The following is a 22,578-nucleotide window of genomic DNA, read 5'->3' as shown; positions in this document are numbered from 1 at the left end:
ACCTGGTGCAAGGCGGGGTTGTGCCTTAGAGCCTGGCTTCTAGACTGGACATGGCAAATGATGCTCCTAAAGTGGACGACAGCATAAGGTGAGGGGCATCTCTCACCTCCCTTCTGATTTTCAGTGCCTTATTCCAGACTGCAGATCAGAGTTGCTTGGGGTTCACAGTCCCTTAAATATGTAAGGCTTTCCAAAATTAAGCAATGTCACTGTGAAAAGCAGAGGGATTGCTGATCAAGTCTCCCTTTTTCCCCACCGAGGGTGCAGAAGAGCTGGATTCCCTTTCCTCCATTCAAAAGTGTTCAGACTCACATCCCCTGTCTGTGAATACAAGCCTCAGGACCATTCATTGTATGGCGATGCTCCATGGTCCTCAGAATGAGCAAAAGCCAGGGCCAAAGAAATAGGATGAGGCCCTGGGCAGGTTAGACAAGGCCTTGGGCAATGGGATCTAGTGGGTGGCATCCCTGCCGACAGCAAGGGGGCTGGAACTAGATGGTCTTTAAGGTTGCTTCCAACCCAAGATGTTCTATGACTCTGTGATTCTGCAAGAAAACACACCTATATTCTCACCATGTTCTCACACAAAAATAAGAAATGAATCAATTAGTGACTGCAAATAGTTGGCAAGTGTTGCAATAGTTGGCAAAATACCAGGATTATGAAGCATTTCAAATTCTAGGGCTCCCCACAGCCCATCCTCAGTATCTGTGCAATGCACTTATGTGAATCAGACAGGTTACAACCCTTTGCCTTTATATAGAAGCTCCCTGAAGCCCACATCTTTTGTATCCAGCACATAATTGTCAGATACAAGAAGAAGTTTCTGTTAGTTGAGTTAAAAAGTTTAGAAGAAACTGTGATGTTTACATGCAGAGAATTAACATAGCTTTACTCCCTACAAGCAAGTAGGTTTGCATTGCAATGTTATTTGCAGGTTTCATAGCAACTTCTAATTCAGCAGAATATACGAACAAGAAGCATATGGAAAGGACAAAAATATATCTTGAGGTAGCTTTTAACTAGGAATATGGCAAATGGGGGAACAGATGGCTCTTGGTTGCTGACATATTCACTGACCTGAACTTTACTAGATGAGCTGGTTTACTTGCTGATAATTTTACCAGAGGGGAAAAAAAAAAAAAAAAGGACTATGCTAGAGACTGACTGTCCTTCCTCTGTCCAGATCAGGACTAAGACACAGGGTTACAGCAGGAAAGGGATAAACAAGAAGTGAAAAGAACATGAAAGCCACCCTTGGAAAATCATACCTATACAGAGCATTCAGTGGGAGCAGTATTTGTATACAGACCTACCATGTAACCTCATTCTTGACAGCGAAGCTCTGTCAAACCTCCAGAAAAGAAAAATAGTATCTGTCATGAGGAAGAGTAGTAGTGTTTCTTCCATACAGAAGGGGAGAACAGGAGCACGCACATCTGTCCCATTCAGCATGCATGCAACAAGGTGGTTCTTTTATCTGGAGGTACTACTTTTGTTATACAGGGTTTTCCTAGACAACACTGTTCTGGAAGAGAAGTATCTGTATGTCTTCTCCCCACTCCCCCTACCTGGGACAGCAAATATGGTGAACCTTACCTTTTGAAAAATATCACCTAAGGGCACTGAAGAAGGCCCAAGGCAGAGGAAGGGAAAATAGCCATGTGGATTAAGTGAGGTGAGCTCATGAAATTTCTTCATAAACAGAAATGACAGGCTAGCTTGGAAAAATAAATTTTCCCTAAGTATACCTGACAGCAGAAGCTGACTGATCAAACAGGAGCAAATGTTTAATGAAATGGACAAGGACAGAAAGCCAAAGTGAGGCCATCCTTGGGACCCAGCAAAATGAACGAAGTTATGGAAAACACACGGGCCATGCTGAGGAAACGGCCTTGTTGATGTGTGTAGCAGTCCAGATTGTGACCCTAGCTACTTACAGAGGAGCTTGAGTGAGAACAGGGGACCAAGAGACACACACTTGTGACAGAGAGCTGTGACAGAAAGCATGACTTCACCTTCCTGGCACCAAGGCCCCCACTCCCCGGGTTCCAGATGCAAGACCCATTCTGGTCGGGCTATAAATGTATCACACTGTATAAACAGCAAAAAACAAGCAATCAAAACCCTACTGCTGTTCAGTGGTGAGCATTTTCAGAATGAGCTTTGTGCTGGCTGTCCACACACGCACAGAAGCGTACAAATCTTTTTTAACACAGAGAAGCTTCCTGCAATTTCAGTACAATATTCTTCCTAAAAACCTAAAGATCATAGAATAGTTTGGGTTGGAATGGCCCCGAAAGATCACCTGGTTCCACCCCCCCCTGCCATGGGCAGGGACACCTCCCACCAGACCAAGCTGCCCAAAGCCCCATTCAGCCTGGACATGAGCACTTCCAGGGATGGGGCAGCCACAGCTTCTCTGCGCAGCCTGTGCCAGGGCCTCATCACCCTCTAAGTAAAGAATTTCTTCCTTATATCCAATCTAAATCTCCTCTCTTACAGTTTAAAATCATGACTCCTTGTCCTATCACTGCACTCCCTGACAAAGAGTCCCTCCCCAACTTTCCTGTAGGCTCCTTTTAGGCAGTGGAAGACCGCTGTAAGGCCTCCCCGAAGCCTTCTCTTCTCCAGGCTGAACAACCCCAACTCCCTCAGCCTGTCCTCATAGGAGAGGTGCTCCAGGCCTCCAGTCGTCCTCATGGCCTTCCTCTGGACTCACTCCAGCTGCTCCATGTCCTTTTTATAATAGGGGCCCCAGAGCTTAACACCGCGCTCTAGGTGGGGTTTCACAGATAGCCACAGTACTTTTACAAATTATGAACTATCTTAACAAATATTACTTTTTCATCACTGGCTTCTGTTTTGCCAAATTTAATAATCAAGAAGATGGATGTCAGGGTTTAAACTTGTTTTTGTGACCCTCAAGACAGAACAAAATCTTGATGGAAACAGGAATCCTACCTGTTGTTGAATATATCCTGATTTTCACTCAGCAAGTCACAAACAGTTGATACTATTCATTGGTAGTAAAAACTGGGAAACCAGAAAGGTCATTTAATGCTACCTCTTTCAACCAGCTGGGTTGTAAATTTTCTGATATGCCACAGACCTCAGTTCAGGATTTCAGCCTAAGTGGTTTACCCTGTCTGACATAGAAGGTCTGTGGCAAAGCTGGAACTGAACCCAGAGATCCAGATTTCACCTTTCATTCCCTAACCATAGCACCAACCTTTCTTAAAACATGTGGCAAAATGGGATTCTGTTTTATTCTAAATTTGGGTGTGAATTTTACAATTTGTAGGTATGTCTTTGTTTATCTGGTGAATTGAAAAGCTTCCATTAATAAAGGAAATTAAAAGGTTTTCTGGAAGCTTATCCTCAACAGACCTTAAATCGCAATTGTAGATTTTCTCATTACAGAAATAATGGGATTTAATAATTAGGAAATAATTAGCTTCATTTTGATAAAACCTTGTCTGCCAAATGGGTATGGACATACATTTTGAGTGAGAAAACATTTTTTAAATTTTTTTAAATGAAGCTACAGCTCTTAGGTTAATCAGTGTTCTGCAGAAAAACCTTATTCTCTGGGTAAGCAGACACAAGCTGTAAAAATTCTCTCTGCTGTGTTGCACAGTAGTTCAACCTCCTCTTTAAATAAAAATAAATAAATAAATAAAACAAGAAAAGAGGATTATTTCTCTCTCTTTTCCTTCATCATGATCTTACTTATACCTTGCTGTAGGCTATCCTGTCATTTTCAGATTTTTGATTCCTTCGTGAAACAGACATTCACATTAAATATACTTTCTCACAGATGTTACTGACAGCACCAGAGAGCCAGGCTTGTGCTTATTTATCTGTGGAACATATTTATATTCTGTCTATGCAGGTGTGTGTGTTTCAGAATTAGCAATAATAACATTTTTCAAATTTCCGGCAAAAAGTTGCCTCCAGGTTCAGGGATAAGCATGCCATAAAGAGAAGTCACTCATCATACCATAGACCCCAAATCCAGAAAGACTTTAGACATAACGTTGCAATCGATTCAGCACAAGTAGCTGCGTGCTATAATTCACGGGTACGCCCAAGTCCTGTGCAGAAGCTTTGCTCTAAATGCCTTGTCAAGCAGGAGCCTAGGTTTCTTAGAGTTAAATGCTGAAGTGCCAACAACTGGGCTGGCTGCAAGGGAGCTGAAGAAAAGCAGAGCCTGCACCTGTGCTTTCCAACATGAGTGTGAGCTATGACATGAAGCTAAAAAAAAGCAAACCAGTAGGAACTATTGCGAATGGCTCTGATGGCTCACGCGGAGGGGAAGAATAGCTTGTCACCTACAAAGAGCAAAGTACTCTCTGGTGGATACCTGAGAAGGAAAGAAGGGGAGAAGGAAAGGAATGTGCAAGTCTGCCTCCAGAAAATCAAACCCCAACCAACTCAGTCTTGTTTTCTTCGTTTAGTTTAAATGTCTAAAACACCTTGCAAAACACAAGTCCAAGTCCCATAATACTCTCCAGATGCAATTCTGATTCAAGTAAGATAAGAAAAAAGGATATAAAGCAGATAATAAGAGGTAAATATAGATAAGAAAAAATGATATAAGTATCCTTTTATCACTATGGAAAAAATCAACCAAAACAAGAAACCACTCTGCTATTGTTTTTCTGTAAAACCAAGACTAAACTACTCTGGAAAGTGAAATTTTAGACTAACTCACTAATACATCTTCTTGTATTTGTGGATTGAACTGATTGGTGCTGGTCTCCTCAAGTGACCACAAGAACATAGAGTAAAACTGTAAACACACTATAGCAAAGGACATCTTTTGCGCAATAATTGTGAAACTTGCAGTATACAAACCTTCTCTAAGGTTTCTAGACCCTCTGCTACAAAGAAAATTATGAATTTCAAACATACAAAATCCTCTTGTAGGAAGGACAGCATTTAAATGTAGCATCAGTCAGCATGTTAGGTATGTTGATTTTTTGCGGTAGGAAAAATCACTGAAAATTTGTCAAAAGCTGATCAATCACATAGATTTATGGATGTAACAAAAGAGAAGACTGTCCTTTTGGAAGGTTAGTCAGTACTTCTTTTCACCTTTTTGGTCCTGCTTTGTTATTTATACACAGCATGTACACAAATAGCTACACTTATTTTGTCTAATTGAGTATAATCCAGTCTTACCTGGCAAGTCCATATTGATGTGATAATGAATCCATCATCTCTGAAAACATTGAAGATTTCAATGATCCCCCGTGAATAACCAAACACAGAGATGCCAGCATCTGATATTGCCAAGTTAAATGTGAGGTAGTCAGTGGGCTGCAGAAGATGTCTTTGTTTATACAGGACAAAAATCACAATGCTATTTCCAAACCAAGACAGCCAACCTGAAAAAAAAAAAATCATGAAATCTAAAACCAAACAAAGCAAGCAGCAGTTGAATCTGTAAATGTGTGATGTCACTTCTAACGCTACCCTTTTGTTCCATTAGAAATTAATTGAAACAGTGTATTTTAGCCACTGGACAGCCTATGCATGAAACCTTTATAAGTAGCTAGGTGTATTTCAGAAGTAGGAACAAGTGAATAACTGGCAATAAAACAGAATAAACACAATAAGTTGCTGCTGTGTTTCCCGAAGATCCACCATTTGAAGGCCTGGAGCAAATTTTTTTTTTTTTTCCTAAATAGATGGATGAAACTCATGAAACAACTCCTAGGGAAAAAATAGAAGGAGTGGTAGAGTGGAGCAGAGACTACATAAAATCTGCCAGAAGCTGCAGCTGTTTAGGTATGTTGTATACAGTAATGGATACCAAATGTTCATGCAAATAGTCACAGAGCTGCTTCAGCAGTCCTTTCTGGAGAAGTACTGCCCTTTTCAGCTAATACAATTAGGTTTATTCTCTTAGAACAGTCTAGGATCTCCTTGCCACAAAGTCTGTCCCAGCTGGAAATGGCTTAATCTATATAAAAAGAACATTTAGAAAAGGACATTCACAGAAGCATTAAAGCCTTTTTCTTTTTCTTTTTCATTTTAAGAAAAAAAAGAAACTCTACCTTTCTAAACTCTAATTTCTAAACTCTGCCTTTTCTTTTTTTTTTTTTTTTTTTTTTTTTTTTTTAAAGAAAAAGAAAAGAAAAGGGAAAAAAAAAGTTGAGCCTTCTCTTACAGTCCAGCTACAGAGTTGTCTGGGTTGTATACGTCTAGCTACATGAAGAAAACACAAGGAAGGGAGATGGTTCTGAATGTGGTGAAAATCAGTCACCTACTCATTTGGAGAGATCTAGAGTTTCTAAATATATGTGGCTATTGCTCTACCCATCCATGCAAGACCTGGGTTGTTTGCATCCCACTTTCTGAAGTGATATAGACATGTAGAAAGGAATTACGCTTAACAAGATGCTTACTCATAAGCATCAGGCTCATTGTTGAGAATGGGACTTAGCTGGTAAAGGGGACAGCTCCAGGGCAGCTGCAGGAGTGATGAGCACCCCTGATGAGCACCAGGTTAGGTAGCACCTAGCTCCCATCAACTCACACCTCCACCCCAAAACCTGCTCCATGACTGCCACGTAGCTGCCATGTAGGTGCACACGCCTCACCTTGTCAATGCAGAGCAAAACATCACCTCTTCTGGGTGTCTGCAGCTTAGAATAAGTTTGTAGGAGCCTAGGAGCTGGTGGATTTGTTTCCCACAGCTGGTGCCAAGGTGCAACCTTAACTAACAACTAGGTCAGAGAAAAGCATTAATCTTCCATCAGGACACAAGCAGTAGTTACCCCAGAGTATGGAAGCTGTATATAGACACAACAAGATGCAAATACATGTACTGAAGAAGGATGTGACGCGACGGCATTGCACAGCACCTCTAGATATTCAGAGAAGTTCACAAGATGAAGAACAGCTGACAGGTTTATTATCACAACAAGAGGGCAGCTGCCTTCCTTCGGGAAACATAATAACCCCAAATGATGGGAACCCAGTGTTTCTCGGTCAGACTGTGGCTCACAAGGCAGTGGCTTAGCAGGAAATTTCCTCTGTATGTCCAAGCCAGCTGGGAACATCACTAGCTGAAACACCAGTGAGCAATGTGCTTGTTCTCCAAGCAGTGAGGTTACGTATTTACAGCCCAGCAGGGTACACCGGCTAGTCTGGAGCAGGAAGGGCAGTGCTTGGTGGGACAGTCTCGGTACTGCAAAGCAAACAGCTTTTTCTGCAGACTAATTTCCTTTCTAATAACTTCTTTGTAAAACTGCCAAGAAGCTGCCGTTCTGGCTTGCGTAGCAAACACGCAGGGGTTGCTGAAGCGCTTTCAAACTGGGAAGAGCTGACGTGTCAACATATGGCATTAACCAGAAATAGACATGGGTGTAACGATATGTTGAGATCCATACGTGTAGATATATATATATATATACACACACATACATACGTATTTATACAGATATATGTCCTTATAAGATCGACAACAATAAGTATACCTTATTCTGGCCACTAGGTGACAATGTTTCTTAACGGAGTCTCATTTCCAGACTGTGTGCTTCAAGACAGAAGTTATTTTTAACTTTTCTCTGGGTCTCGGCGTTATAAATAGGCACAGCAGGGCATGGGAAGACTGACTGCTTTGGAAATGCATTAGGACAGTTTGCAGTGCAACCATGAGAGCTGTGGTGTTTATGTGCATTCAACTCTACCTCCTCTAAGGCAAGATAGCTTTCAAGGCAGTAGGCGTGGAAGTATTTTCCCTGTCAATATTAAGAGACTGTGCTAAAATGGCAAACATAATAAAATTTCACCTCCTTTGTAAACAGTAACCTTTTGTCAATGCAATGCAGTGTAATAGATAGGAGGACTGTCCTTACAATGTCATACATGTGCACTTGCTGGGAATACACAGAACAAGTTCCCTTGAGCCTGGAGAGTAAGGGAGTTTTCAGTCAAAGTGTCTTAGGGGAAAAAAAATGAGGAAAAAGGTTATGTAAAACAACAATACAGCTATTTTAGCTGAAGATGACAGACACCCCGTATTTGTGATCACTTTCAAAACTACTTTCAGACACTGAGGGCTGGGGGTGAGGGAAGCAATGAGAGAGAGAAAATCAGAGAGAGAGTGCATGCATAGCACTTCTGAAGACAGGCACAATGCTTTCAACCACTGCAGGTGGGTAACCTTCACTGGCATATGCACTCCCTAAAACACCTGGTGTGTCTTGGAGATATGCCTTATTAGTACTCTGATCCAAAAAAAAAAACAACACGGAGGAACTCAGTTCTAAGAAAACAAGTGAGTTTTGTTTTGAGTAACAAAAACAGTGGTGACATAAGAGTACTATTAACCAGAGCAGTGACTGTGGGACACTGGATCTCTGCACCATCAGATAGTCATGCTGCTTTAGAGTTGCTGACTTTGGACTTTGCCAAACCCAACCAAACGAAAACACCTCCCCCCCAACCCTGAGAATACAATGGGGGAAAAAAGGTTTAAAAATGTAATGCCAAGCAAATGCAGCAATAGTTCTGACACTCTTGGTGAGGGCAGGAATTTCCTCAACTGCTTTGCAGGCACGTGTGCCTCAGGGCAGATCCCGGGCCAATCCAGACCCCAGAAAGAAACCTCCAAACTTTGAAGTGCAATAATGCATTGGTGTCACCAGGTGGCCTCTCAATAAAACAAGGGGTAGAAGAGATTGAGCTGAGGAATCCAGTTCTGCTTTCTGCAGGCTGTCAGCAATGTTCTTACAGGAAGATATGGAAAAACAAAACAAAAACAAAACCCCCAAAGCCAATCTCAGAATCCTCAGGAAATTCTGGTGATAAAGGACAGACAGGTTCCAATTGAGATCTCTAAGTGGCTGAGAGAGAAAAATAACAGATAGGATGAAACTGAGAACTTCCACTCAACATAAGGTTCAGAGTAGAGCCATCGCAGCTCCCCTACAAGCTGTAATGCTGTCTGATATGGGCTCATCAACGAGGGATGCTGGCAGTTAAATGGCAGATGACAAAATTGCTGATGTTCATTAACAGAGGACAGGACTGAGAGCAGCTGCTGTGAGACTGCCAGTATCAGAGCAGAATAGGCTAAATGAGTGTTGATAATCACTAAATACTAAACAGCTAAAGAGTCACCCTTACTCCTCAGGAACCTGCTTTTATCTGTGGACAGTGCTGTGAAGACCTTTTCTACCTACAGAAACATAGTTGGTACCACATTTGCAAACACTGGGAGGTAGGAGGAACAGGATGGAAAGCAATATTAAAAACCATTGTATTGCCCTTATATAACTCGGTAGTAATCCTTCCCCTGGAGTAATACCTCCTAATGGAGCATTTTAATCCTTGGATTTCAAAAATGCTCCACAAAGGAGGTTGGTGCAGTTATCCATGACTTGCAGGGGAGGAATGGGAAGGCTGCCAAGCAAGCTGGTGGAAGTCAGGAACCGAAACGCTATCAGCGAAGCCCTGTATCAGCATGCTGTCCACCAGCCAGTGCAAAACAAACATCCAAAAAGTAGACAAGGATAAATAAAGACAGTGCAAACCTCCCTGCTAAAAGCATCTGAGAACAGTGAATTGTCTGGATCAGGGAACAGCTAATGTGGAATGCAACAATTTTACAAAGAGTTCTGCCAAATCACCCAAGCCTGAGCATGTAGGCATACCCTCTTTTCTCTCATCTGCTTGAGAAGGACTATGAACAAGCAATGAACACCAGAGCCTGTGTGCAATTTCATTGTTCGCATTAGATTTATGGTTTTTTGTTTGTTTGTTTTTTTCCTCTTCAGAGTTTAGTTTGGTATAGGGGAACTAATAGCTCTGAGCTGGTCATCCATATTTTCAATAGATGCCAACATCCATGCTCAGCTAGGACAGGTAATTGTCCTTTTTACATACTTAGGCTTCTTCATGCTACACATACACTGTTGTGTGGGCTTTACTTCTAAAAACTTATAAGAATTAATTAAAAAAAAAGGGGGGGGGGGTTACACCTCACCCATCTACAGTTTAAAATATACAGTCTTAAGTGGAAGGATTCAAATAATGAAGAACAAAAGGTGAAGGCTCAGTGTCATAGGACAAACTATGTTTTCCCTTGGCTTCACCTCTAGGAATGAAATTGGATTGAATATCTAGATATAGAGCAGGCATGAATGGAGTTGAACACTGATTCCACTGCCTGTACTATGTAAGCGTAAATCCCTATCTGAAGGAGTCTGCTGTCAAGTTTTCTAATCTGAAAATCTTTTATCTAAAACAGTGAGAAAATCTAGAGTTTGCAAAGCTGTCATTAACTACTGCAGCTGTGAAGTGACCCTGTTCTGTTTTCAGTCTTCACCACTAATTATACATACACAATATCCTATCTAGGGCATATTGCCAACTTTGGCAGAAAGAAAAGTCATCATATTTTAGACTTGACAAAGCGTGGAGAGATTATTTGTTCGATAAATGCGATCATTTTGTGGATGGATACTTTGTGAATAGGTTGTTTTCTTTCCCACCTTCTCAGGTTTAGCTGTCAAATAACGTTCCAAAATAACGCTCATTCTGTCACTTGTCTGTCAGCTTACTGACACCATTCAGAAATGAGTGCCATTTAAAGGCAAGTTTGTGTCTTGTGGTCCATTCCCATTTTCAGATCAGGCTGGTAATGCTCTCAGCATGCCCTTCTGATGTGACCACTCACAGAAAGTCAGAATTTGTTTTCTATCAAATATTCTGTCATGCTCAAAATTTTCTTTTATGCCAAACTTTCATTCTAACAGCCCCAGTTAAATATGAACCTAGGGAACTAGGAAAATGAGCACAGAGCAAATTGTGTCTAAACACAGAAAAGAACAATTACTTTAGGATTACAATTAATATTTACGGGGAAAAAAATGCCATTTCTCCCCACCCCACCAGTCTGGATTTGACTTAGCTAGCAGTTTTGAATCTGGTGGTAAGTTTCAAGAATAGCAGCTGTGACATGCCAAGCATTTATAAGCTTGTCAGGAGGATCTGGAGCACTTAAAAACTAATGAATGTGCAACCTTTAGCAGCTGTATGAAGTTATCACAGTAGGACTGCAGCTTTACAGATATATGGGGCAGATGAAGTCAGTTACAAATAGACTTCAATAAGTAAACTCAGATGAAGCTTAGACTAGTTACAAAGTTTGAAATATTTTGGTAATAACTTGTTGGTTCATGTATTTGTCCATTTTCAAAAACAGGTAGTGCTTGGCCGAATGCATTGGCCCCTTGATATATAAAGCATCAATTATAATGAAGTGTATAGGTGTGTTTTTTATGTAGCTGTTAACAGTGGAATTGTGTTGCTGCCTCCATATTTAAAAAATAAATAAATAAAAATCATATCCAAATATTTCTTGAAAGAGATCTGGAAGAAATACATACAGAATTCTAACACCATAAGCTGGAACAAGTTCCAAAAAAAAAAAAAAAAAGCAACCCACCAAACACAACATTCCTGCTGAAAATTGTTATTTTCTTGTTGTCTGCATTTCAGCTGTCAAACCCTGAAAATCATTCTTTTAGAAAGATTATAAAGGAAATTCTCCCCCCTAATATTTTTATACTTATGGCTTATTTTCACCACTCCCCTCAAAGAAAGATTCTCCTTGACAGCAGTACTAAAGAGTGCTTTGGAAGATATTGTGGTGGCTCATAAAACACACCCAATTGGGAAGTTCCAAGTTTTTCTCACTGACTTTGAGACCTTATTTACAGAGTCTTTCAGTTATCCTGCAGCAGCAGATCCTTAAACTAAATTTTAAAGGGAGGATAAAAAGATGGTTATAAAATGGAAAATAGGTTCTGTGGTAATGAGGGCTTCTGAAAACTAGCTTATGCCCTACTAGTATTTTTCCAAAGAAATTGGTGTAGAAGTACTAAACTATCTTTAATAAATATTCTGCATGTTATCATATAGGAAATTGTTTATTCACACAGGTGAGGAATAGAAACAATTGCAAAGGGATGTGGACCTGAGCATGAATGATATGAGCAGGGAGATTACTAATGAGTTTCCTCCATGATCTGCCTCAGAACAGGTTTTAGGTTCATGAGAGGCATAGCCAGAAGGAGCTATAGCAGCTATGAAATTGCTGGTGAAAGCTGACAAGAACTATCAGTGACAGAAGATGACTGGATAGCATATAAAAGTTACTTGGTGACTTGGAAGACTGCAGTAATTAGGAACGAATGAAATTTAACAGAACAGCGTAAAAGCTTCGGTGCTTAAGTACTTAAAAGTGTACTTGCTAATAAGATGTGAGGTCAGCATTAGTAAGCAGCAAAGGAAAACACCTTTGGTGGAAGAAGTGTGCGCTGCCTGTCAGTGTGACGCACAGGCACAACTAGGAGGGATTAGCAGAGCTACAGAAGTGTAAATATGAATGAATGATGATGGTGAGATCTTGTTTGGATGCTGTATGCAGTTCTGGTTCAAAAAATGAGTCAAGTTGGAACTGCAAAACGCTGCTAGGATGATGGGCTAGGATGGTAGAGGCAACACTATTATGACAGGAGATAAAGAAAACCCTCATTTGCTTAATATTGGAATACAAAGTTTGACAATGGGATATTAATGTTACTCTGGGAATAGAGAGGCTGTGGGAGATTAATTGCAGGCAACAAAAATTATTTAAATTAAAAGGAGTGACAAAAAGGACAAAGTTCATATGATCAATTTAGCTAAAAATTTAGGAAAATGGTCCTACCCAACATAGTAATGAAGTCAGGAACAGGCTGTCAATTGGAAGAGTGACAGCAACAACAAAAATCCCTAACCATTTGTACGAGGAAGCATGATAGCTTTGTAAATGGGATTATATATTGTCACAGCAGGGGACTGGCCTTGCTGACCCACAAGGTTTTTCTAGTCCTAAATGCAACTGATTAATTCATTAGCTGATGGTGCAGCCTGTTCCCAGCCATTTGTGCCGGGGTGTGCACATGTGAACAGACTGGGGATGAATTTGAGATAACTCCACTTTATCTTGCAGGCACTCTTCTAATTAAGTTTCTTAATAAGATAAAAAGTCATACTTTTTTTTTTACTTTTTTTTTTTTTACTTTTTTTTTTTTTTTATTCCAAACCAACTTCTTTTCCCCCTACTTTTTATGGATAAAACAGAAAATCTCATATAAACATAAAGTACTTATTGTTTTACATTGTAATTTTCCCAGATTTTTTTCGAGCATTAGTTGAGGGCTAGCGAGCTACTTGCAATATATGGCAAGCTTAGAAAAAGAAAAAAATTTGCTTACGTCAGCCATTTAAAAATAAACATTTTTGTATGGGCTGTTTAGAACAACTGATGTAAAGTTATATTTTCTTGAACTTTCCTGTGAGGCTGTGCAGATGGAAATTTTGATTACCTACCAAACCTGCATTCTTTAATATTTCCTGAGGTTTGCTCATATCCTTCAGTGAGTCTGCCTTAAGTAGACAATATTTAAACAAACGAAACCAACAAAGTTGCACTGTGATCCAGCTGAGTTCATACTAGGTTCCATTTTCAGCTATTATACACTTAGAATAGCTGTCACACAGGAGAACGTAAATGAACGCAAAGTATAGTAACTGCTAACACAGGATAATGCTCTAGTCCTTAGACCTCTCATAGGTCCTGTTTAAAGAAGTTTATTTTCATGTGCAGTGAACAATTAAAGCAAAAGTAGTAAAAATAGTTTAATTTGGGGAAAAAAAAGCTATAGAACTGTATTTTCTGTGTCTGCAGGAGGTAGTTATAGGATGCCAACTGACCAGCAGTAGTCAAAACTCTGGAAATCACAGAACATTAATTCAGTGCTACTGAGACATGAGAAGTATTATATGTACTTCTGATAAGGTGTTTCTTAATATGTGCTCTTTCCACATATTAAATTCAGTGAACAATAATTAAAAGTTTGCAGGATTGAATTTTTTTAATTATTATTTTCAAGATTTTTGCATTCATTATTAATCACCTTTTAGCAAAATAAAGCTAGATCTTGTAATAGCTGAAGAAAAAAGTTGCATTTTATAACATCGGTAAAAACCAAGTGCAGTCAGTCACTTTGAGCTTTACACCAAACTCTACTAGGAGCTTCATTTTATTATCCAAGTCAAAACAAAGTACATACCTAAAGCCAGTAGGTAGAAGCCTATAATAGTCTCTCCTTGTTCCGTGACAGCAGCCTCTCTGCTCAGAAAACTGATGTTGTTGTTCCTCCAGGGTGCCTGTGGAGACAACTGGAGAGACATTTTCAACAGAGACTATGACCTAGAACTTGCCTTTACCCCAATATATCTCAAATGCCAGGCAAAATAAAATAAATCCAGCCTTTTCTTCTGTTTCTGCTCCCACTATTTGGAGAAGCTCTTCAATGAGACTAATAACCTAAAGAAGGAAGTCTCAAAGGACGGAAGCTTTACAGCCTTCAGACCTGCGCTTATTCACTAATCCTATCTATTAATACAGCCTGTGAACCTGTGACAGCCAAACGTAGCAGACTTCCTCACATCCTTGTAACTGCTACATGCAGAAATCTTGAATGAAGAGTGTGTATCTAACAAAAAGACAACCTCCTCTAAAATGGAGTGATACTACATAGCCTACAGGTTCACAGGCACACCCACAAGCATAGTGCATGTTGATATATTGATGAAATACCATTACTTCCATGTTTTTGTCTTCACTGAAGTCTGTTAGGATTTAAATTTTTAATGCATTTTGAGGAAAAATATCTCAGAGAGATTAAAAAAGAAGGTGTCACCACCTGAGAATGTGACTTTAATACAGCACAAGTAGTCAGCTATGAAGTTACTTTACTAGCAGAACAACTTGCTAATTTTAAATAAAGGGAAAATTTGTTTTCCACCTGTACTGGAAATTGTCTTAAGAACTGTGAATCTTATTTTTACACTGCTAAGCACCTACCAATCTTATACATTCCAAGTACAGTTGGATTATCCCACACTGTTGAAAAATGAGATCTTGTCTTGCTGACACATTACATGTGCTTTCAGTGAGTCAGTTTGGAGTAGTTTCAGTCTTTACTGAGGTATCGATGATTGCATTTCAGATATAGTCTTTCTTACCAACCTGCCTGTAGTCATAATTCAAAACTTGAGTCTGAATTAGTTCCTCTGAAGCAGCAAATGTTATAACCGTCTCACCTCGACAGGAGAGGCTAAAGGAAGTGTGATGAATAATAATGGAGGACAACCCTTTGCAGCAAGGAGGAGGGAGAAATAGCCACATTGTGCTCAAAGGCAAATCGTTGGCTGTGAAAGTAGACTGGGACAAACCCTGACCACTCCCCAAGACCAGCTGAAATCTAACAAGCTTACTGAGGCAACTGAAAGCAGAATTTGGATTTTACGACCATCAGCAAGCCGCAGTTTCAAGACTAACAGAAGCTAACTGCTTCTATGCTATGTATAAAACAACTGACCGTCAGGACTCTTACCTTCTATTTTAAGCACTTTTGTTGCCTCATGGCTGGAGCATATATGACCTTAGGAGAAGTTTTGCCATTTCTACACTTCTAGAAATACTGTCTGTCAGCTGCCTTTCTTTGTGCAAGGCTCTCTGAGATCCTTACAGGATAAAATACACTACTGGGGGAAGTAAAACCTACCTAATATAATCAGTACCTATTGTTTCATTTTCCAGGTGAATACAGGGAAATTTTTTACTCAGAGGGTGGTGAGGCACAGGCACAGGTTGCCCAGAGAAGCTGTGAATGCCCCATCCCTGGAGGTGTTCAAGGCCAGGCTGGATGAGGCCCTGGACAACCTGACCTAGTGGGTGGCATCCCTGCCCATAGCAGGGGTGTTGGAACCAAGTGATCTTTTTAAGGTCCCTTCCAACCCGAGCCGTTCTATGATTCCATGAATATAAGAAATGAATATTCATGGCTGTACTTGAGGGTTTAATGAAGCCGTTCCTGGAACATTAAGGAAGGAAGAAGCCTTCTGAAACCATAGATGCCTGAGGACACCTGATTAAAATGACTGGGTGATGACACGACAGGTTAACAAAGCCCATGGTACGGACACACTGAACCAACCAATAATCTCTGAGATGGCACACAAAGCCAATTTAGAGTGGATATAAGCCAGCAGGTAGCTCTTATTTGGGCTGCTAAAACGTGTGACAGCCAGTTAATCCCTAGTCCCTAAACTCTTTAAGTGGGACATATATACCACCACAGTAAGGCATGTAACACAGCAATATTGACTGGCTTGAGAGACTCAGCCTAGTTACATGACAGTTCAGTTTACCAAGAATTCCCAGTACATCATAAAAAAACAATAATTTAAATCTGTGCGTGACAGGAAATTTATGATGTCATATGTTTCTAACAAGCATCTGTTTTCCCTGGGGGGCACTGAAAAGTTAGGGTCTTGCCAAAGGAATGATTTTGTCAAAAAGCTAGCATAAGATCTCACAACACTACTTTTGCATGATACCTGTTACATGTGGATTAAAGAGTTTAGACTAGGGGCAAAAGAGGAGAAAGTGAAACATGAAAAATATGTACCATAAGCAGATAAAAATTGATGCTGGAGGGCATTTGGAAGGCATAATGTTTTGTGAAATTTTTTAAAAGTATGAATCAAGGGGATTTCAAGCTAATCCAATTGTATATTACTAGGCAAATCTCTACATTGATTTTTTTTTTCATAAATTACTTTGGTTTCAACTTCAACTTCACATTTTTCATTATAATCAATATCAAATAAAAAATCCAATCAATTTCCAACAAGATAGTACTTAGTCGTGGAAAGAATAATCTTGTGATGATGAGTTATGCCTATGAACTTCATTGAGGTAGCCAGAAAATGCATTTCATATCAGTAAGAGATTATTTTCCAAAATCAGACTATATATTTGTTCACCACTTCCAAGAAAATACACTTGTTGAAATAATTTGTGCATTTTCCCAATGACAACTGAACTCAAAACTCCTATAAACATTAGATCAGGGTATTAATGTTTAAAACATACCAATGGTTGAATGGAAATGACTGTGCTTGTTGCACGCTACTTGGAACATCTACCTGTAAGAAAGCAGACATGAATCTGTTCTTTCATTGCTGAGGTTCAACTGGTGGCAATGTGGTGACCTCTGACCATATAGCAGAAAAACACATCAATTTTTTTTAAATTGAAGAGTGATCATAATATGAAACATGCTGTGCCATTTATGATTTAAAATATGTCCATCCAATCTTAGACTATTCCCTTCCCCTGTGACACTTACCATAAGTACAACGCACTTGATGCCCTCTGTAGTTGTATGCTGAAACCACATTTCAGTTCCGTGTTATGTTACTTGGCAAATTCAGTTAAGAATATGATTATATCATGTAATTAATATATTGTAAAATACATGCTTCTGCCACGATGTTAATTGGGTTTAGCCAGCTCTGCTTCACACTTTACTCTTATTCTCTATCTTGAAAGCTGTCAGAAAAAATGCTTCATTAGAGCTCATTACTGCAATATACAATTTGAAATTAACAATTTCTCAGGGAACACAGTGTTTCAATTGATGCTAGTATGAAAACAGACCGTCTCCCAGCTTCAAACATATGTTGCTTTAATATTGGATGAAGATGATTCAGCAGAAGCAAATGTGTGTTGTGCAGATCAGGTGGCTGAGGCTTTTGGACTATTTTATCACCCTGCTCTGAGCTGAACTTACACTGAGCTGGTTAGGTGATGCTGAAGAAAACTAAACCCTGTAGGCAGCTGAATGAGTTCAGAAGAGATTGCAATGAGGAGCAGGAAGTCAGGCTTCTGAGATGATAGAAAGAGTGTCCTAGGAAAGTGAGATCACTGAGAAAAAGTAGAAATCAAGCTGGAAGGCAGAAGCCTCTCCGTGGGACACAGGCAGGGTGAATTCAAGATTTAAGCATTTATATTTCCAACCTGCGATCATAAACTGCACTGATTTTTCTGTATTAAAGGTAATTTGTAGCGCCTGTTTTAACAAAACTGGTCTTTTCGGCCTTAAAAGCCTTCCAGTCATCCTTAAGCTTGTTATAGTAACAGCTATAGACAAACCTGCTTCAAAGTGGTGGCTGCCTTGGTGTCCTGTCACTGGGGCACGTCTCACAGTGGCAATTCAGTGCTGCAGGTGAGAGAGGAGCCCACCTAGAGTATTGCTTTTCTCCAAATACAAGTTTGTGTCATAACATATGACTGCAGAGTTTATGGACACTGCAAATATCGTGAACCATGAAAAATGAAGAAGGTACTACCACTTACAAACAGAATCAAAACCAAAGCTATTCTTCACAATTAATGATCAATACAAAGCTTGCTTGCTGTCTGCTAAGAGTAAATGACATTTTCACCTACATTTTTTTTGTAAACAAACATATTTTTCTTGAGGTGAAATTAATTCCTTAATGTTGGTTCAAATGTCCTGTTTCTTTTCTGCTTACCAAACTCTGAAGTATGCTGTGAGAGGCAGGTGCATCAAATGAACTGTCACTGACTCACATGAAGAAATCACTCTCTGCAGAAAATGCAAAAATTTAGAGTCAACAAGAAAACAACACATAGCCAAAGAACTTTAGTGCCAGGAGAACCTTAAAGTTATATTCTATGGACTAAGCAAGTCCTGCCAGGAGGAACATGATGTTGAAGCTGCTGCTTTCTTCCTTCTAATGTCCTCTTGGGAGCATTTGTATACATTTTCCTTCATGCTTTACACCTTGCTCTTTATCTTTTGTCTGTAACTCCACATTGCACCTGAGTTCATTATATAAAATGTATCTTACATACATTGCATACTTCTTTTCTATTTTATTTGCTGTGTTTATGCCAGTTTTGCCTTGTTTCCAGGTTTGCACTTAACTGTTGGCTATGGAGCTGCTCAAAGCCCTGAAGCCTCCCCAGATGTTCTGTGCCCCTTCTCCTACATCCTCATGCCTCTCCACTACCTCCTGTGTCGCCACCAGTGGGACCCCTGCTGCCAGGCCTGGCCTGTGCTCTCCTACACTGCAACGCTGTGCCAGGGCTGCAAGCATTTCATTCTACACAGAATGACCACCTGATACGTCTATCTGTGCAAAACTTCTGGTTATATCATATCTGTAAAAACAAGTAAAACAAATCAGGAAATCATCACCTGATCATTGAAAAAACCCTGCTGTCACACTGAAACCAGCTAAAAATCATTCCAGGCAGGCACAGGAGATTTGAAAAGCAAGCCTGACATGCTATACTACTGCAGTGTTAGTGCATAGCCTGTGGCATATAACTAGCAATGGTGGTAACTGTATTTATGAGGCTACAGGTTACACAGAGCAGGCAGCAGCATGATAGAGCTGCATTGGCTTCAGTGAAGTTTTGTTCCTTCATATCAAAGATCTATTACCAAAATTGCAGAACAAAGCAAACCTCCTGCTTAACCCCATCTATGTTTTTTGCCGTGTGAAACTATGCAGATTTATTTTTACTACTCTGAAGAAAGTGTGAGTTTCCTTTTCGACAATGCTTTTTCTTTTCACGCTCAGTTCCAACATCCAAACTATGAAAGAAGAAACACAGACTTATCTTAATGTGTTCATATGAGATTACGTAAAGCAGCACAAATGAGAGCAAAACCCAAGGCACTGTACTTTCATTCATTGTCTATCATCATGTCCAAGAAAAGGATTCTCTCTTCGTTCCATTTACTTAATTTGTGCTTGCTTTGCACAAAACCTCCAGAAGTTACAAGCTAGTAAGAATCATACCCCACAACTTCCCATTCAAACCTCAGAAATGTTGGCTTCCTAAAACGTCCATTCAAACTGATGAGCTTTCTGAGTACTTAGCCATAATTAGATTTTAATCCTGGATTAAAAGAATACAACACAGCAGGAGGAAGTCACTGAAAACATAAATAATCTTAACCTAGCTTTGTGATTCCTTCAGCTGATACTGCATAAATTGTTTACTGGTGTCAGTTGCTATTATAAAATATATACTATTGGCTATTACGAAGTCTTTAATACTACATTACAGCAGATGCATCAGCAGATGTGTGAGCAGATAACAGAAGCCTCTTATAACAATGATCAGCCTGGGAGACTAGCAAAGGAGCCCTGGACAAGCTGGTTTCTTCTGCTCTTACCTTTTCTGAAGTTCCTATAGTAGAGAGTTATCAATATTTTTTTTTTTCTTCTGTATTCAAAAATCAGAAAGAATACATCCCCTCAAGATGCTGAAAAGGAAAGATGTTTTTTATTCTGGTATTTAGTTCATGCTCTTGCACCTCCCATGGACTAACAAGCCTAATGGACATTTTCAGGGTACCAAGAATGCCACTCCATCAAATGAGACTAAAGCTTGGAAAATATCTAGCATATCACCAAATCAGCTGAAAACAGCTACAAATGGTCAGAGAATCACTGGTAAACCATATAACATAATCAAGTCAGAAGCATAAAGTTTTTAGTGGAGAACAGAGAGGCAGACATATGTGCCTGTTGTAGTGCTTCAGCCCATGTCCCCCCATTACCATCAAGTGCAGCACTCTTTCTTCCTAAGTATTTTGCCCATAGGGAAAGGATCATTCTTTTTATGTAAGGATTTTTTTTGGACCTGAAATGCTCATTTATTTTCTTTCCCTTTCAAAAACCATTTTTTTTTTTAGAAAACCAGAAAGCAAATTCTTTCACTTCATTGGGGTTTTAGTGAAGCTGGCCATTTTTTCAGAGTAGTTTCCTAAAGAAAAAGCATGCATACCATCACTCTACCTTTCAGCCTGTCCATCCCTGGCAGATTTGGAGCTGTGTGCCAGTCTCAACCACCTGTAACAGCAAAGTAGTAGTTTCAGGAGTAAGGACTGCAAGAAGTTCCATGACAAGAGGTAGCTAGCCAAATGAGAGAGACCCAGTCTGTAACACATGCTGAAGAGCCATCAGCTATGGTCCACCTGCAGCTGATGCTTGGGTACCTGCCACCGGAGGATGCGCAGACCCCAGACCAGGCTGCCCACTGGCTCTCACCTGGGCACTAACAAGCGGATGCAAAAGAGAGGCATGAATGGATGCTGTGAGGGGGAAAGACAAGGTGGTAGAAATGGAAAAGAGTGCAGAAACAGGTTTCTGTGCCTGGAAGCTGATTTTATTAAATCTAGTAAATAACACCCATGGACCAAAACCAGAAATAGTGGTAGGAGAAATTGTACAAAACCAATTTCTCCTATTTGCAGTAGCATCTCTGGTCATCCTTTGCCCCTGTGAGGAAACAAGGTAAAAGTGATCAGCACACAGATCTGTGAGGCAGCGAGTCCTAAGGCCAGCTGTAGGAACTTCTGTAGCTTGCCACTGAAGTAAAGACACAGATAACACACAGCTCCTGGGACTCTGCTGTGCATGGGAGAAACTTGCACACTGCTCCTTCCCCTTTTTAGCCAACATGGCTGCCCCCATGCCAAGATCTGTGGCTTCTTTGCCTCTCCTTATACCATTAAGGTCAAAATTTGCCCTTCCTGGCAATTCAGGTGGGTAAACATATTGATTAAATTCATCTTGAATAAACTCAGGCTAAGCACACCTGTCTCTCTGACCACAATAATAAACGTTGTTCAGTGCCTCAGGTTACTGCTGTTGATTACAAACATGATTTCAGCAAACACATTTGTGAGTTGTTTCAAAGGAGCTACTTTTGGCCTGGTGGGATAACTGTGACTTGTGTAGGGATGCAAAATCACAAACTGTTATTTCAGACAGGAAAAAAAAAACAAAACAACAACAACAAAAAAACTTAGCCAGGTCTCTGGCTGCAGATAGCAGGCAGTGTTCAATTAGCAAGGTCTCAAAAAAAAAAAAGCACAAAAAACCAAACACAAACAAATAGAGGGCACCTGGAGCGACATGCATTAGAACATATGGCAGCCTTTAACTTCTGTAGCCCACCACAGGTAGGCCATTTCCATTTTTGGCTGCTGGACACTGTGCTACATGGGACAGTCACGGTGCAGAGTAAGACATAGTGGGCGGAGAGGCCATTGCAAGCGAACACAAAGGCCCTGCTTCCAGCTGTCAGCAATGCACTGCCACTGACTGTGAGAAACGGGCATGCAGATGGGCTCGCAAAGTGCTGGTGTCTGAGAAGATTAAAAAAGACACCTCCCCTGACCAACACACCACTGCAGAAATTTAGACACAAACAATTACACATTCATTTAAGACTGAGTAATTGAAGCAAAGCAGGACTGGCAACAGTCTCTACCTTTTTTCTTCATGAGAAAGAGGGAATATAGGCAGAATGCAGCCGGAGTCATTCTAGCAGGAAGATGCACTTTGGAGAAATCATTGTGGTGGCAACTTTGACTGCAGTGCTCTTTCACAACTTTGTTCGTCTTTCCTCAGACAGGGCATCTCATAAGAGATGAGAGAAGAAACTTTGTTTAAATATGACTAAAATACTTTAAAATTTGAGATGTTTAATGAAGTACCACAGCCAAGTATATATATATTTTTCTTAAAATAGACTTTTTTGATACATAAGACGACATTGAACTGAAAAGCTACTTTTTTCTCCACATAAGAACGTCATTGGGAATC

At 40.1% G+C, this 22,578-nt stretch overlaps 1 protein-coding gene across 1 annotated transcript in view; it reads right to left on the bottom strand.

Annotated features, from left to right (window-relative positions):
- LOC121068368 (opsin-5-like) overlaps window positions 1-14,467 on the bottom strand; it is a 32,255-nt gene extending 17,788 nt beyond the window's left edge. The window contains exons 1-2 of the mRNA XM_040553490.1: window positions 14,142-14,467; window positions 5,188-5,393 (exon numbers count right to left, since the gene is read on the bottom strand). Of these exons, the coding sequence (XP_040409424.1) occupies window positions 5,188-5,393; window positions 14,142-14,262 (327 nt within the window). The 5' untranslated portion in view covers window positions 14,263-14,467. The remainder of the gene's footprint in view (window positions 1-5,187; window positions 5,394-14,141) is intronic.
- Between the last annotated feature and the right edge of the window lie 8,111 nt (window positions 14,468-22,578).

The sequence above is a fragment of the Cygnus olor genome, chromosome 3 (assembly GCF_009769625.2).
Source record: "Cygnus olor isolate bCygOlo1 chromosome 3, bCygOlo1.pri.v2, whole genome shotgun sequence".
Classification (NCBI taxonomy): Eukaryota; Metazoa; Chordata; class Aves; order Anseriformes; family Anatidae; genus Cygnus; species Cygnus olor.
Note: the sequence above shows the minus strand (reverse complement) of the source record. Positions and strands in the feature narration are given on the sequence as shown.